This window comes from Denticeps clupeoides, chromosome 4 (assembly GCF_900700375.1).
Source record: "Denticeps clupeoides chromosome 4, fDenClu1.1, whole genome shotgun sequence".
Taxonomy (NCBI): domain Eukaryota; kingdom Metazoa; phylum Chordata; class Actinopteri; order Clupeiformes; family Denticipitidae; genus Denticeps; species Denticeps clupeoides.
In genome coordinates this window covers 12,684,450-12,699,396 of record NC_041710.1, presented here as the reverse complement: position 1 = coordinate 12,699,396, position 14,947 = coordinate 12,684,450, and the positions used below count along the sequence as shown (strand labels likewise).

Here is a 14,947-nt window from a genome sequence, read left to right as displayed (position 1 = left end):
GAATCTCCTTCCTCGGTCTTTCTCTCTCGATCTGTCAGTTTCTCACCTGTCTTTATCTCTGTCTGGCAACAGAGTGGCTGGCTGGAAGCTGTGTCCTCCTTGGTTTTCCTTGGCCACAGTCTCCATGGTGACACAGGATTGTTGGGATCGGGAGTCGGACAGGATTGCCATTCTTTCTGCTTCACTCCGCATTAGCTGAGCCTCCTAAGGAACACATCTTTATGATCATCTTCATCCCCTGCCCCAAAACCAGCCTGTATCTTTGAGAACAGGAACAGTACAATATGGTGCATAACAAGGCTCTCAAACTCTGGTTCCAGAGAGCTCACCCTGATTTAACTCAACAACTGCTTAGAAACATGCAGAGAGGTTGAATAAGGTGTGTTAAACGAGGGTAAACCCCAAAATGTTCAGGGTTGGAGACACCTGTGGTATTCAGAACAATGTGTATGGGTGTGTGTTTACACTGTACCTCATGTACAAGCTGGATCTTGGTCTCCAGCACCTCTTGCATCTGGTCAATCTCCTGCTGCCTCTCTTCACACCGTCGCTGCAGCTCAGCCTCATTTTGACTGGTCAGACTCTCTGCTGTTGTCCTATCACAACACAGAGGAGGAGATTTTTGCAGTTGTCCAGAAGAAACATATGTCGACATACTCCAAATGTTTTATCTGAAGCCAGTCCCATCCATAGTTTAACCAAGTGAAATACGTGATAGACATGATGACAAATGTACAGTGGACAGGAATAGCAAATTGTCTACAGTTTCATCAGTGACAAAATTATTCTCTCACAGTCATCAGCCCTAAAAATCTATACAGGCACATGCTCTTATGCAGACACCAAATGGCATCTTCATGTGTTACTTTTAAAGTCCACATCTGTTGGGGCAGGCCAGTCTGGTGACACCTCGGGCACTTATCTCCACCAGACAAGATGTGTCATACAACACACTACTACTAATAGACATGGTAGGCTGCCAGGAAAAACATAATGTACTCACTCTTCTGAATGTACTTGAAACTCAAATGACATCAAGAAAACCATCATTATTTTTCATGTGATTATATTGCATGTGAAAACCACCATGATAGATGAAAATATGACAAATGAGGAGAACACAACCAGACTATATTGTTTCAGGATTACATATAGTTATATTGTCAACGGTTAAAATATCATAAATATGGAGATATAAAGTATACCTGTGCTTTTGCATAATTTAGTAATAATGCATTTTGCTGTAATTATACATGATACATGCTCAATAATTTTTCTGAATATGATGACACCACTTTAACAAACTTAAGAATGAATCAATATTAGATCAATATACCCAGCAAATTCTGCCAGTTTGGAAATAAAAAAGGTAACTTCCCAATAGTTGCACTGAAAAGTAAAGGTCCTTTTGTGTGCCCAATGGAGTAGTGTGTGTAATGTTGTTTGACTGGATGTTTGAAGTAATCTTTCTTCTATGACTTCTGAATAAATAAAGCTCTTAGGTCTTGTAACCCAAGCCACTTATATGAATGATGTAAGTGAACTCATCCTGGTTGTTGCCATGCTTGTTTTTAGTCACAAGTTTCAGTCTCGTGGCTCTAATATTGGCAAACGCCATGCTGTCTGAGTGTATCAGCCTTGTCTTGCTTGTTTTAAACTTTGTGGGTGAGCTCAGATAACCCACACAAGCTTAGTCAGGTTCAGCCTAAAGTCAGACAGCAATAAAAACAGGCCTGGGTGAAGAGAGGAATGATATTGTCACCTCCAAAAACAGCCCAGATACATGAATAGTGCTTCTTGCTCTATTATCCATTATTTCCCTTTGGCCTGTTTGTCACTTCATTCATTTCAATAAGGTCTGGTCAGTTTTTGTGCACATAAGTAATTCTTGCAATATGAGTGACTGGCCAGTAGGTTGTGCTATCTGCAGGTCCTGATGAACACTCACAACATTTGCAGATAAAAGCAGACCTATCTAACTTGTGTTGCGAGCAAACACTCCACACATCAGCACAGTCTGACCTCCTCAGAGTTGACTATCTGATGCAAATAATAATGATGATAGGATATCTTACTATATGTCTTACTATATTTTAAATAGGAAAATATCACTGTGGTAGCAAAATCCCACCGTTACATGTATGTGTAGATTTTCACCATGGTTGCTCAATGTGTGTGTGTGTGTCTCTCTCTCTCTTTCTCTCTCTCTATATAGATATATGTTTAATCAACAGGGTTGATTACATTGCACCATATATACATAGGGATATATCAAAAGCCTTGTAGTAAAAGCATGTTTGATTCATTTGGACAGCAATAGAGTCCTAATGATTAAGGGTGTTTTGTGGAGGTGTCGGTTTCCTTGCGCCTAGTTGCATGGCAGGTTATCAGAACTGGCCTTTGCATCAGAGTGGGCCAAAGCAGGTGCTGAGCTGTTTGATCCCTCTACCAGCTGCTGACCTGAAAGATGAGCTGACAACAATCTCCTGAGGAATCAATGGAAATTCCACATCTGCAAATGTGGTGTTAAGTAAGCTCTGTCCTTGTATCTGTCCACGAGGTCATAAAACAAAGAAAAACCCTGTTGTGATGTGCATAAACCTCTTAATTGTGCTGGAACATCGCACCAGTTCATCCCTACTTAACGTGAACTCTGTGGCATCTTAATGGCTTTTGTGATGCACTTCATTAGTGTAGAGTTACACATTCACGATGGGGGCAGTAGAGAGAGAACTCTGAGTGAACTGGTTTCATGAGGTTCCATAAAATGCTAAGAAGAAGAAAAAGCAGCCAAAAGTGTATCCAGATTCGGTGAATCTGCACAATTCGTAGTAAGTGTTTACACGGTAAGTGTACTCACAGTGCCTTGTCAAGGAGCTGTTGTTTCTCCTGTAACTCCTGCTTCAAGCTCTCCACTTCCACCTTCAGTTCGATGTTCTGAAACAGCAGAATAAATACTGAGCACGGATTTTCAGTACATAGTGGCGATGCATGGTAAAATCTCCACAATAACACATATTTACCACACTATGCAAAACAGCTTTAACATGCACTGTGATGCTTTGGATAAAAGCGTCTGCTAAATAAAGTAAAGTAAAGAAAAAGAAAACAATCACAACTGTAAAAACACAGGCCAGATAAGTAATAAGCACATAATCTAGTAAGATATGGAAATAAAATGTATACCCCTCTCCAGACACAAACATCACTAACCAAATGAACGTCTACAAGAAAACTTAGCTATGTTTGTGAGCAATCTGCTGTGTGTGTGGTGCTTGTGTTTGTGTTTATACCTGAATCAGATGCCCTGACAACTATGAAACAACATAATCATCCTGGGATTGTGATTGTTCGGGTTTATCTCAGGGATTTGCCAGTGCTCCAACGCTCCATCTCCCTATCACTCCACCCTGTTTAATCAGCGGTGTGTCATAAGACACTCCACCAGGGCATCTTTTGCTGCCCTCATGCCATGTTATTTTTAGCATTGTCAGGGTGAAACAAACCAACAGCTGCAGTCTTCAGTTCACCTGGGTTACAGGCCTCAGCAATGAGCCTTACTGGTCCTACTGGGTAATCTATGAGTGCAGCCAGCACAGTAGATCTGGGCTCAACGGCTGAAAGTGCAGCATTTGCACTGTATGCTCTGTCACAGTCACCTCATAGGCATGTTCCATTTGCATGGCCACACATCCCTAGACAAATATATACCCAGACAGCCCAATATTAGAAGTCCTGTATATTTTAAAAACTTTTCCTGATTTACTGATACACCCAAGTATCCAAAATACACTCACTTAGAATAAGGGCAGCACCTCATGAATGAATTCAATAAAACAAACAACAAAATGAGCAAATTAGTTCATTACCATCACAAAAATGTAATGAAAATGTTATGAAAAATGATATAGCCTAAAAACCAATGCCGTTATGCATAAGGGAGCACTGCTTGTTTAGTCCAAATAAAAAAAATAACAGCCAAAAGGATCTTCAAAAACAAATGTTCCTTTATCAAATTGTCTATACAATTGTATAACTGTTTTCAGACTATAAGGAATACTTATAATTGTGATAGGTATTCCAAATACAAAAATTTCGTCATGCTGCATTTTTAAAGTAGGATTCTGAATACAGTTAAATTTCTTATAAATAAAAGCTTAAAATCACCAGTTTTCACCAGCAACCTAAAATTTGCACAATCAAATGTAAATCAATTACATGTGTATGCTATGCCAGTTGCCAACTGCACTACATTTGTCAAGACATCCTTTTTTTGTTTAAATTGGTTTGTTGTTGTTCGATCGTTGTCATCTATTTTGTCTGCAATGGCATTAGAATTAGTTGTATGAGCATGAAGGTGATGTAACCACATACCAGGCCACATTTTTACTTCCTACAATAATGTGAATGTGCATAATTAAATGTCAATAATAAACAATAATAACAATACTAACATGCAAAAATTAATTGCGCAATGACAACACTACTGCTGAACACATGCATTTCAAATATGTATATTAAATGTATTCTGAAAGTATTTTGAATACATTACAGTTTTATGTATCATAAAGAAAAACAATTCTAATTAATTTTGGGCAACCCTAAGCACAGTACATCCTGTCAACACAAAGCTCACAGGCACTTCCTCAAGTGACATTTTGTACAGCGTTTGTTTGCTAAGCAATGTTCTGGGCATCAATGTCAACACCCCATTGGTTAACAACTCTCCATACTCAGGCAGCACGAAGACACCATTTCTCAAAAACATATTACAATATTGCATATTAGCATGCACATTGAATGGCACAAAAAATATAGCACTCTAGATGTATTATCACAATATGAACAGTTTTTGCATAATTCATCTGATAGTTCCTCATGCATTCTCTGCACCTTTTCCCACTCAGAGCCTAAATATAGCACCGCACCACCTGCTGTTTTTGTCCTACAGCCCACAGCAACAGAACCCCATTTATCAGTACTGCTGAGGATGAGCTGGCTCAGACTCTGATTGGTCCTGGTAAGAGATATACAGAGGTCATCAGCAGTACCATCTGTATTCCATAACACTCACTCTGCAATGTACATCATAGACACAGGCCAAGGAATCTGTGAGGGCTCACACACACACACACACACACACACACACACACATGCAGTAGCCTAGTAGGTAAAACACTCGCCTATTGATCCAGAAAATCAGAAAGTTGCAGGTTCAAACCCCACTTATAATCATTCTGTCCCTGACCAAGACACTTAACCCCTGAGTTGATCCAGGGGGACTGTCCCTGTAACTACTGAGTGTATGTTGCTTTGAATAAGGCATCTCATGAATGCTGTAAATGTAAATACACAAAGAATGCATATCAACATTGATATTCTTACATATCAACATGTTTTACCCACAATAAGATATCTTTAATGAGCACCTCTCATTCACACTCATTCAGATCAGATCTGAATGACATGTCACAGACATTTAAATTGATCTCAATTAGAATGACAAAATTATAACTTGAGAGCTTTTAAATTACACTGCAACTGTGATTTACATAAAATGCATAAATATGTTGTGTCGTGTTTGGCTTGGCTTGTAGAGAAATCACTTGATTAATTAGGGTTTGGATCATTTAAAAAAAAGTTTGAATCTTCATTTAATGCTGTTAAATGTGAAAGAATCCGAAAATGAATTTGAATTTACAGCTGACAGTGGTTAGAGGGGACTGAATAAATGTCAGTGCATTAGCTTTAAGCCGGACTCTGAGCATGACTGACACTGCAGCAGTGTTCTGTCACATCACTCACTCAGTGATTAAGCCCTAATTAAGCCTGAGGACACCCTCACCAATTAGTGATGGTAACTGTTTAAGTATGCAGGCAAGAGATTCGACGGTGTCATATGATTGTGTGTGCGTGTGTTTTCTCTTTGCTTAGAGGCGACCACATGTCCTCAGAAAAAAAAATGAAATTTTGCAAAAGCATTTTTCATGTGATCACTATAAATAAAAGAAGAAAACAAAACGACAGAAAAAACGATTGGGATTACAGTGAATTGTCTGGGCATCTGAGTCATAATGTGGCCTTAAACTGGGCACCTCAACTATAAAGCATTAATGCTTCACCATACCATAGTCAGATTCTCAAAATGATAAAATGATAAAAGTCCCTCTTCCTCTCTTCCCTTTCTCAAAACACAGCAGATAAACAACAGTGTTAAAAAACAGCTCTCTGTGCTGAACACACACACCTGCAGTTGTGTGAAGAGGTGAAGGTTATATTCAAAACCTTTGTGACATTTTAAAAATTCTTTCAGCAACAATGCTAGCTGAAGCAACAACAACACAGTAGACCATCTCACACGCACACATACCACCCTAATATGTGAGCATTTTAAATATGTACAACACACAGCCTGGTCACAAGAACACAACATCTTAAATGCCTTGTAACTCTTGCAAAGCAGAATTTTAGCAAATTACTGCATCCTATTTTCCCCTGTCACCAGGGATGCCGTTATAGCCAGTTGACTCCGGAGCGAAGTTTGTTTGTTGTGTTTTGATCATTGTGACCTTGATCAGCCACCAAATCCAGCAAAACCCAAAGTCATCAGTTACAAAAGAGCACAGAATAATTTGTGCCATGTATAGTAGTTGGCTAGTAGTAGCAATAAAGTCCACACCCATATTCTAGGTTGCCTGTTTCAATTGGATTTACATATACAATACACATACAATACACATCATGGCATACAGTCTGGTTTCAAAGGTTAAAGGGATATTCAACCTCTATCAGACACCACAGCAAATATTTACCCCTCTCAGAATGACTAATGACAGTATTAACCTCTTAATGACTCAGAAATCAGTTACTCATTATTAATATTTATCAATTAAATAAAATTTGTTATGGTGTTAAAACATAAATTTACAGGTAAAACCATTAAAGATCAGGGTTAGACAACAGACCAGAATATCCCTTTGTCCTCACGGTAGCAAATGGCCTCTCATTGACTCACCGTTTTGTAGACATCCTCACTGCTGTCCTCGAATTTCTGTTGGATCCTCTCCTCCAGGAAGTAGATACGGAGCTTGAGGCTGAAGTTCTCTTTCTTCAGGTCATTGAGGTGCTGCGACAGAGTACGGTAACAGTTAGACATGTCAGGTACTCGTCCTGGCGGGGCATCTTTGACGCCCCTCACTTCTGAGGCATTGTGGTGCCAAAACCAGGGAAAGGAACTCTTCTGTGGTATTGAACGTCCTCAAATCTACAGCCACATTGCAAAAGCACACACACACACATTTATATATACATATAAACACACACACACTGGTCTCTATAAAGTTATGTTGAGGGCTCGAAGCCCTCTGGGTCAGAGCTGCTCTAACGTTGACTCCATGTTCTGATTTGCGGCAGAGGATGAGGGTGCAGCACTTTTCTGGCTCTGGGGAGGCATCCCAGGAATCTTTGCCTGGCAGATCACAGGCAGCAGTGATATGTAAGACGATCGCTCCCTTAAGCCAGACGAGGGGGGGGAGTGTGTGGACTGGATGGAGACATAGAGAAAACGAGGGGTGGGAGTAGAGCTAAACACCAAAATACTGCTATCCCCACAATAATATTCTTATTATACTAATGTTAAGTCTCCCAAAAATTTGCTTCAGGCACTTTTGTTGGTTTGCATATGGAAATTTAAATGTAAAACTGTTTAAAAATTGTATGTTTAAATATTTTAATGCCATATTAACTGTGAGCAACGGTGCCTAAAAATTTGCATTACACACAGTAAATGAATAATTTAATGAATATCATACAAGTATCATATACAGTAAATGCATTGTATTAAAATGAAACAAGGTGCCAACCATCAGTCTGTTTTGGGAGTTGATGTCACATATTCATGCATATTTCAGTAATAATGATTTATTTGAAAACCTCCAGTAGCCTTTTTAAGGAAATACTGCCCACCCCTTTGTGCCCCCTGCTTTGCTTCACACCTTTTAAGAGTTCTGAGCATGTTTTGCAGAGCACCATGAATAGCAATCTGATGTTTTGCTCTTCCAACTCAAGTTTTTTTGTTTAATTCTACATACTCTTTGTTCATGTTATCAAAGTATTGAGACCGTATCAGCTGATTTGCTAACCAAAGTGCAACTACTCCAACACAGTCAATGGGAGACTGTCAAAAAAAAATCTATACAGTCGAGACACGGGAAAGGATGAAGCATCTGACTGGGACAGACTGGGATACATTTAACAGTTACACAACAAATTATTTTAGATCTTTATTCTCAATGCTAACAGAAAGTCACAGGTTCAAATTTAAATTTCTACAAGACAGAAAACAACTGAAGCAGACCAGACCAAGTCGTGACTCCCCCACAGTGGAGAAATGTCCATTCAGACCTGAACACACACCAGAAGACTGAAAGCTGAATGTTATGGATGAAACACTGAAACCGAAGCCAAGCAGGAGGGCAGCAGCCAAATGTTATTTTTAGGGAGGCATCCTGACACTAACAGAGTGTCCCAGGCACTGCTCCCAATGACAAAATCTTTCACCGTCTCCAAAACCAACCAGCGAGACAATAAGACAACAGCTGCAGCACTGTTGGATAACAGTATCTACCTGTCTTAACACGCACACACATAAACACAGACATTCTAATGTAGATAAATGCATCACACACAAACACACAAACCCATTACCAGATCCTCAGACATAATGGGAGCAGTGGTAACCTCATCACATATTGATCCGTATGTGTTTGCATGCATGTGTGTGGGTGGGTGTGTGAAAGAAAGACATTTTCTCTTCTTAGTCGTTTTATTAAGATCTTATCTGGCATAAGTGAATTCTTTCTGCATGTCCTGAACTTGATCCATGCAACAATGGAAAATGAACAGAAGGATCGAAATAAGCTAGAAATGTCCCACAAACAGCTTTCCTTTATAAAACTAAAGTTGGATTTAAGGTATATATCTTGCAGACATTGGGCTTTATGGAAATATTCTGAAGTGTGAAAACCTGAAATGCTGTGAAGGAACAGTGAGAATAATTCTCCATGCCTAGATTAATGGGTAAATGAATGAGCCCATGGCATCCAACACCATCAGTGACTGAGAAAAAAATCTATACAAGGCCAGTGAATGAGAAGAGAGCATTTCCTGCACCATGAACTCATCTGGTGCCCAGGTCTCTAAGGACCGTCTCCTGACTGACTCCATCCATTACAATCTCCTGTTACAGTCCCCTGAATAATACATTAGGGTCAGGTCGCACGTGCAAGTGTTTGCAGCTATTATCACATAGTCCCTTCACTGGGAGCATTACATCATCACCGCCTCTGAGGAGAAACATCTGAGGCTCCACAGTAAAAAAAAACAGCCACTGCTTTTCAACAGAACCCTGCAGCAAACACACCACAACTCAACAGATATTAAACATACACAATAAGATTAAGACATTTTAATACATTTACATTTACATTTACAGCATTTATCAGACGCCCTTATCCAGAGCAACTTACAACCAGTAGTTACAGGGGACAGTCCCCCTGGAGCAACTTAGGGTTAAGTGTCTTGCTCAGGGACACAATGGTAGTAAGCGGGATTTGAACCCGGGTCTTCTGGTTCATAGGCGAGTGTGTTACCCACTAGTCTACTACCACCCCAAAAAAAGTTAATAAACTTTTAATAAACTTAAATAAGTGGCTCTGTAATCAGAAGGCTGCCGGTTCGAATCCTGAGCAAAGAACCATCCCCACACATTGTTCCCTGGGCGCCTGTCATGTCACCATGTGCTGTGCGGCAGTGTTTCACAATGACAATCACTTCACTTTCCCTTTGACACAGAGTCATTTACTCTAATAAGGGTGTGTAATATTTTTGCTTCTTCTCACCACAAGGTGGCAATTGCCCTGTACTGGCTACACAAATCTCCAAATGGGAACAAACACGGCTGGGTGGATGTGTGAGCTGTAAGGTTGAAATGTTTCGTTATGCTGGAAAGCATATAGTTAAAAGCTAAAAAGCCACAAAACTAAAAAAGCACTTCAACAAACCAGACAGAGCCCACAAATAACACAGAATTATAACTGTTCCCAGGTCACCAGTGCCAAGACCATAGCAAGAATTACATAGTAAATAAAAACATAAGTTTCAAATGTAATCATTTATAATCTAGTTCTAAACTGCAACTAAAAGAGAAAATAAATTATGTCTAAAAACTGAAATAAAAGCAATAATAAACTGGTTAGAGGCAATAAAAGACATTCTGGGAGATGGGCAGAGAACTAAAGACCATCCTTGTTCAGATTTTCTACTACAGCATCTGTTACATTACAGTTTGCTGCTTCAGTGTTGCAGTGCAATTCGCCCTGACATGCTGTCAATCAACTTCTGGGCCAAATCCTGACCTATGGCAACCCATAATCAGTGCTTGGAGTTTATCAGAATTTGTGGATTTTCCATCACGCTGGAAAAGGCATTGTTCTTCACCAAACTGCTCTTGGACAGTTGGGAGAAGTTGGATGTTTTGGTACCATTCTTTATTTATGGCTGAGTTTTTAGGCACAATTGTGAGTTAGCCCAATCCCTTAAATAAGAAGCAGCCCCACACATGAATGGTCTCAAGAGACAGGACTGATGGTAGGGCTCACCTTTTCTTCTCCCGACAAATCATTTTTCCCGATGACCCAAACAATCAGAAAAGGGCTTCATCAGAGAAAAGGAAGCCTTCTTCACAACACTTGAACCTCTCTTCCTGAAGTTTTTGATGATCCAATAAATGGTTGATTAAGGTGAAATCTTAGCAGCAGTTATCCTTGCCTGTGAAGCCCTTTTTATGCAACTCAATGATGACTGCACGTGTTTCCTTGCAGGTAACCATGGTTAACAGAGGAAGAAGAATCATTTCAAGCATCACCCTCCTTTTAAAGCATCCAATCTTGGAATCCAGTATTGGAATCCTGCAATGGAATCCAGTATTCTAACTCAATCAGTATGACAAAATGATGTCCAGCCTTGTGCTACTCGACACTCTCACTTGAGAGGATCACTGAAATGATCTCAGTAGGTCCTTTTTTGGGGGGGGGGGTTCATGGGATTTTTGCAATTCATCTGATCACTCTTCATAACATTCTTTTAGCCAAAACAACTGTTCATTTCAGTCTCTCTCCTTTCTTCTTATTTTACATAAAGTGTCACTTATCAAAGACAAGGCGCTTTTCTGCTGATGTTCATTATGACGTATTGTCAATGACATTATCTTCCAAATGCCATTAAATAAAAAAAAATATATCTATATATTATAAAAGACAGTGTAAGAATTAAGCATTTTCAAATGCAGACCATACATAAGAGAACACCCAATACAATACTGTTGTTCCTAATACAACATGCAATTTTGTGGTATTTTCATGAATACTGGGAGTAAACATTAAAAAGGTAAAAGGTGAACTGATCTAATTCCCCAAACTTCCAGGAGGTGGCAACAAAGATAAAAAAAATCGTCTCAAAACAGAACTAACCGCTGTGCTAAGGACAGTTCACCAGGTCCATGATAAAAAATAGCTATTTCTTTATGGACAACACAAAAACATCAAACTCACAAATCATTAACAGTTGGACCATCAGCAACTCAAATTGAATAAATATATCTATGAAAAATCTGTTTATTGCCTTCAGAAGCAACTTTTAGAACATCATTACATACATCAAATATGTAAGTCAATAGCAATTTGAATGATTTGAATATTTGCTGAAACATGACTTAAACATTTGCTTAAGAATCTGTGCTGGTGGTGTGTCTGATGGAACCATATCCCTTTTTCAAGTGTTAAATAAAATCCCCACCTGAAAAATTGGCCGGTACAGTGAATCACATTGGAACTGCCAAGAATTCATTTTGGGACCAGAAAACAACAATCTACCTGGCAAACTGATTCCTCTCAATCTGCAGTATAACGGTCATTCTCCCATTTCTGCAATTAATCAACATGGGATTCAAGCTCACAACCTATTAATGTTCCAAATATTTAAATACATAACTTTCACCAGAGAACATTTAGTGCAGTACTTTCTACAGCATTTCACTCTTTTTATGAGGGACACTTTACAGTAGTAGTTTGAGGTGGACGGATCTGGCAGCTTTTTCATGCATCTGACCCTAAGTGGACTAAGAAATACAGTTCTACCACAACCCCCAACCTCATCTTTGTATACCAAATCTGTACTGACATTCAACAAAGCATCAGTATGGCCGGATGTTTAAATATATGTTCAAGTGCAAAACAAATAGGACCCACCAAATTCAAAATTGGAAGTGAGTCAAATTGAGCTACAAACTAATAGGATGAATCTTACCTGCTCAAACTCCCTGAGGGTGTGGGTCTGCAGAGGGGGAACTAATTCCGTCTCAGTGTTTGCAAAGTCTAATGAACAGAGAAAAAATGCATTTAACAGCATGCAAAAACACAATACATATCATACCATCACTAGTGCCATTTAATACTGGTGTGTGTGTGTGTGTGTGTGTGTGTGTGTGTGTGTGTGTGTGTGTGTGTGTGTGTATATATATATATATTTATTTATTTTTTTATTTTATTTTTTTTTTTTCTGTCTAAAGCAATTGTGCTGGTGTGATATTTCTTTTAATGCATTGAGGTGTTTCTCACCTGTCATGTGACCTGTGTTCCTGGACACGTTCCCCTCTCTGTCCAGGGACTCTGTCCTGAAACCCAGAAAATGTAAAGTATGTCACAGAATTTCCAGGTTGTAAACTGGGACAGTCGTAATACTAATAATTAAAAAGACAACTATAAAGGGGTCTAGTAATCTCTCTGGTCTAACCAGGCCATGTGACCAGGTGGGAATCTCCGGGCTATGAAAATAGGTCAACATTTACTAGTTTACACACAAAACATAGACTTTTAACATCTATCAATTCCAATTTCCAGAGGGAAACATATTCTCCAAACCCAGAAAATCCCATTATTGTTCATGTAGGCATTAATTTGGCTATATGCATGCATCAATTTGAATGTCGCCTCCATTTAACAGCAAAAAGAAATCCTCACACAGCTCTCTTAGTCATATTCACATTTTAAGGACGTTTTATCATTTTTTTTTCTTTACAATTTTGAAATGTGACAGGGAGTCACATATTAACGGCTGAGAGCTCTGAATTTCCTCCCACTCACGTACAGCAAGGTTACCGTGGCAACAGTCCTGTGCAAGAAAGCAGAGAGGCTTCACTCGAACTCCCATCAGGACCAATCTCAGAGCTGTGAGTCCAGACGTGTATGGTTTTTAGTTAAGGTGGATATTTGGACCTGTGTGTCACTACTACGCACTCAACAGATCATGTATAATTCATTTAATTAAAGATAAAAAAAAGATCCTGACTATTATCTGCTTTTTTGTCACTGTGATACACAGCACACTTTGCACACAACAAAATGTATCCTCTGCCCATCATTTAGGCAGATGATGGGATTTAACCCATCATCATTTGTGAGCAGCGGGCAGGAAAGCGGTGTGTGTTGACGGCTCAAGGCGACCTCTGTGGCACCTTGGCAGTTCTAGAATTTAACCACTGCACCACTGATGACAAGTAATGAACATGTTGTCTGTAGAGCAGCATTTGTATCACTTTTATTAATATTCTACAAGGAACAGACATGATGCTAGAATGTACACATCACACTTATTGCTCTGTTGTCATTTTGCTTATATTTTACTGCACATAAAAGCACATGTGGCAAGCTCATAAAGTCTATTATGTAAGTTGTCTATGATGTAACTATAAAAAGCATTTAAAAAATCTATAATTTAGAGCACCTCCTCCAGGTCTGTAAATTATGTATGGGAACCAACCTTGCTGAACTGCTGTGCTTGCTTTTTTTTTTTTTTTTTGCTAATTCTCAGCACAATGTATAGTGTAGAGACAGAATATCTGCTGCCTGCTACACATAGTTAAAATCTGTGTGTGGGTTGTGCTGGGGAGGGGTGACAGTGCCATTCCACACTCCCTCTCCAACAGTGGGGAGTCTTTCAATCTGTTCCAATTGACATGGAAAATCTGGAAGCCCCCTGCCATTGTCTTACATTCACCCTTTAAGGGGCTGTTCAGCATGGGGCATGTTCACATGCTTCAGTTTAATTAAATAGAACCAAACACGGTTCCATTAAAAAAAAAAAATAACATAACCAATACAATTAATTTATGAATTGGTTATTAATTTGTAAATGTAACAAGTCAGAGTGAAGAAAATTCTTAAATTTAAGTAATACATCAGAGAAGCAAAGAAACCATAAGGAATGCAGTTTGGTCCCAGTTGTCCCTGCAGACAGAGTAAACCAGGCCAGAGGCCTCAAGTGGGTGCAAGATTTTTGTGGAGCACCCAGTCGTCACGTGGAGCCTGCTAGGAAATTGTGCTAATAATAATAAAAAAAAAGGAAGCAGGCAGTGAAAACAACTGAATAACAGGACAGGATGGGTGTCAACTGCTCCCCCTGTAATAGCACATGCCATCTCCCCCCAGCAGGGTGTAAACAGCTGCTAAAGCCCAAGCTGCTGCTGCCGCTGCTGCACTCCGATCTCATGTTCATCGAACGCCTTTTCAGGACGTGTTCAACATTTAATAATATAATAAAAACCGGGGTCCCAGAGCACCTCCATCCTGTCCATCCTGCATGGACCACGTACAAATAAACTGGATGCTTTACGGGCTGCAGGCTGTCACGTGATCGACGCTCTAAACGTTATGCCCTTTATTATAGGACTCCAATTACTACTACATTTTTTCTCAATAACACAAAAAAACGACTAAACCGAAATCTCCTGAAAAGACTTCGAGGAGGCTGGCCTCGCAGGACAAATCCGAACCGGTAATGAAGGCTGCACGCAGCTCGATGGAGGTGCGGAGATCGAGGACGAACACAATCA

The 14,947-nt window shown here is 39.5% G+C and overlaps 1 protein-coding gene across 1 annotated transcript in view; it reads right to left on the bottom strand.

Moving 5' to 3' along the window:
- Window positions 1-14,947, bottom strand: part of LOC114787518 (myomegalin) — a 48,846-nt gene that overhangs the window by 33,503 nt on the left and 396 nt on the right. Inside the window, exons 2-7 of the mRNA XM_028975111.1 lie at window positions 12,675-12,730; window positions 12,364-12,431; window positions 7,016-7,126; window positions 2,861-2,937; window positions 473-596; window positions 47-204 (exon numbers count right to left, since the gene is read on the bottom strand). Coding sequence (XP_028830944.1) covers window positions 47-204; window positions 473-596; window positions 2,861-2,937; window positions 7,016-7,126; window positions 12,364-12,431; window positions 12,675-12,730 — 594 coding nt within the window. The remainder of the gene's footprint in view (window positions 1-46; window positions 205-472; window positions 597-2,860; window positions 2,938-7,015; window positions 7,127-12,363; window positions 12,432-12,674; window positions 12,731-14,947) is intronic.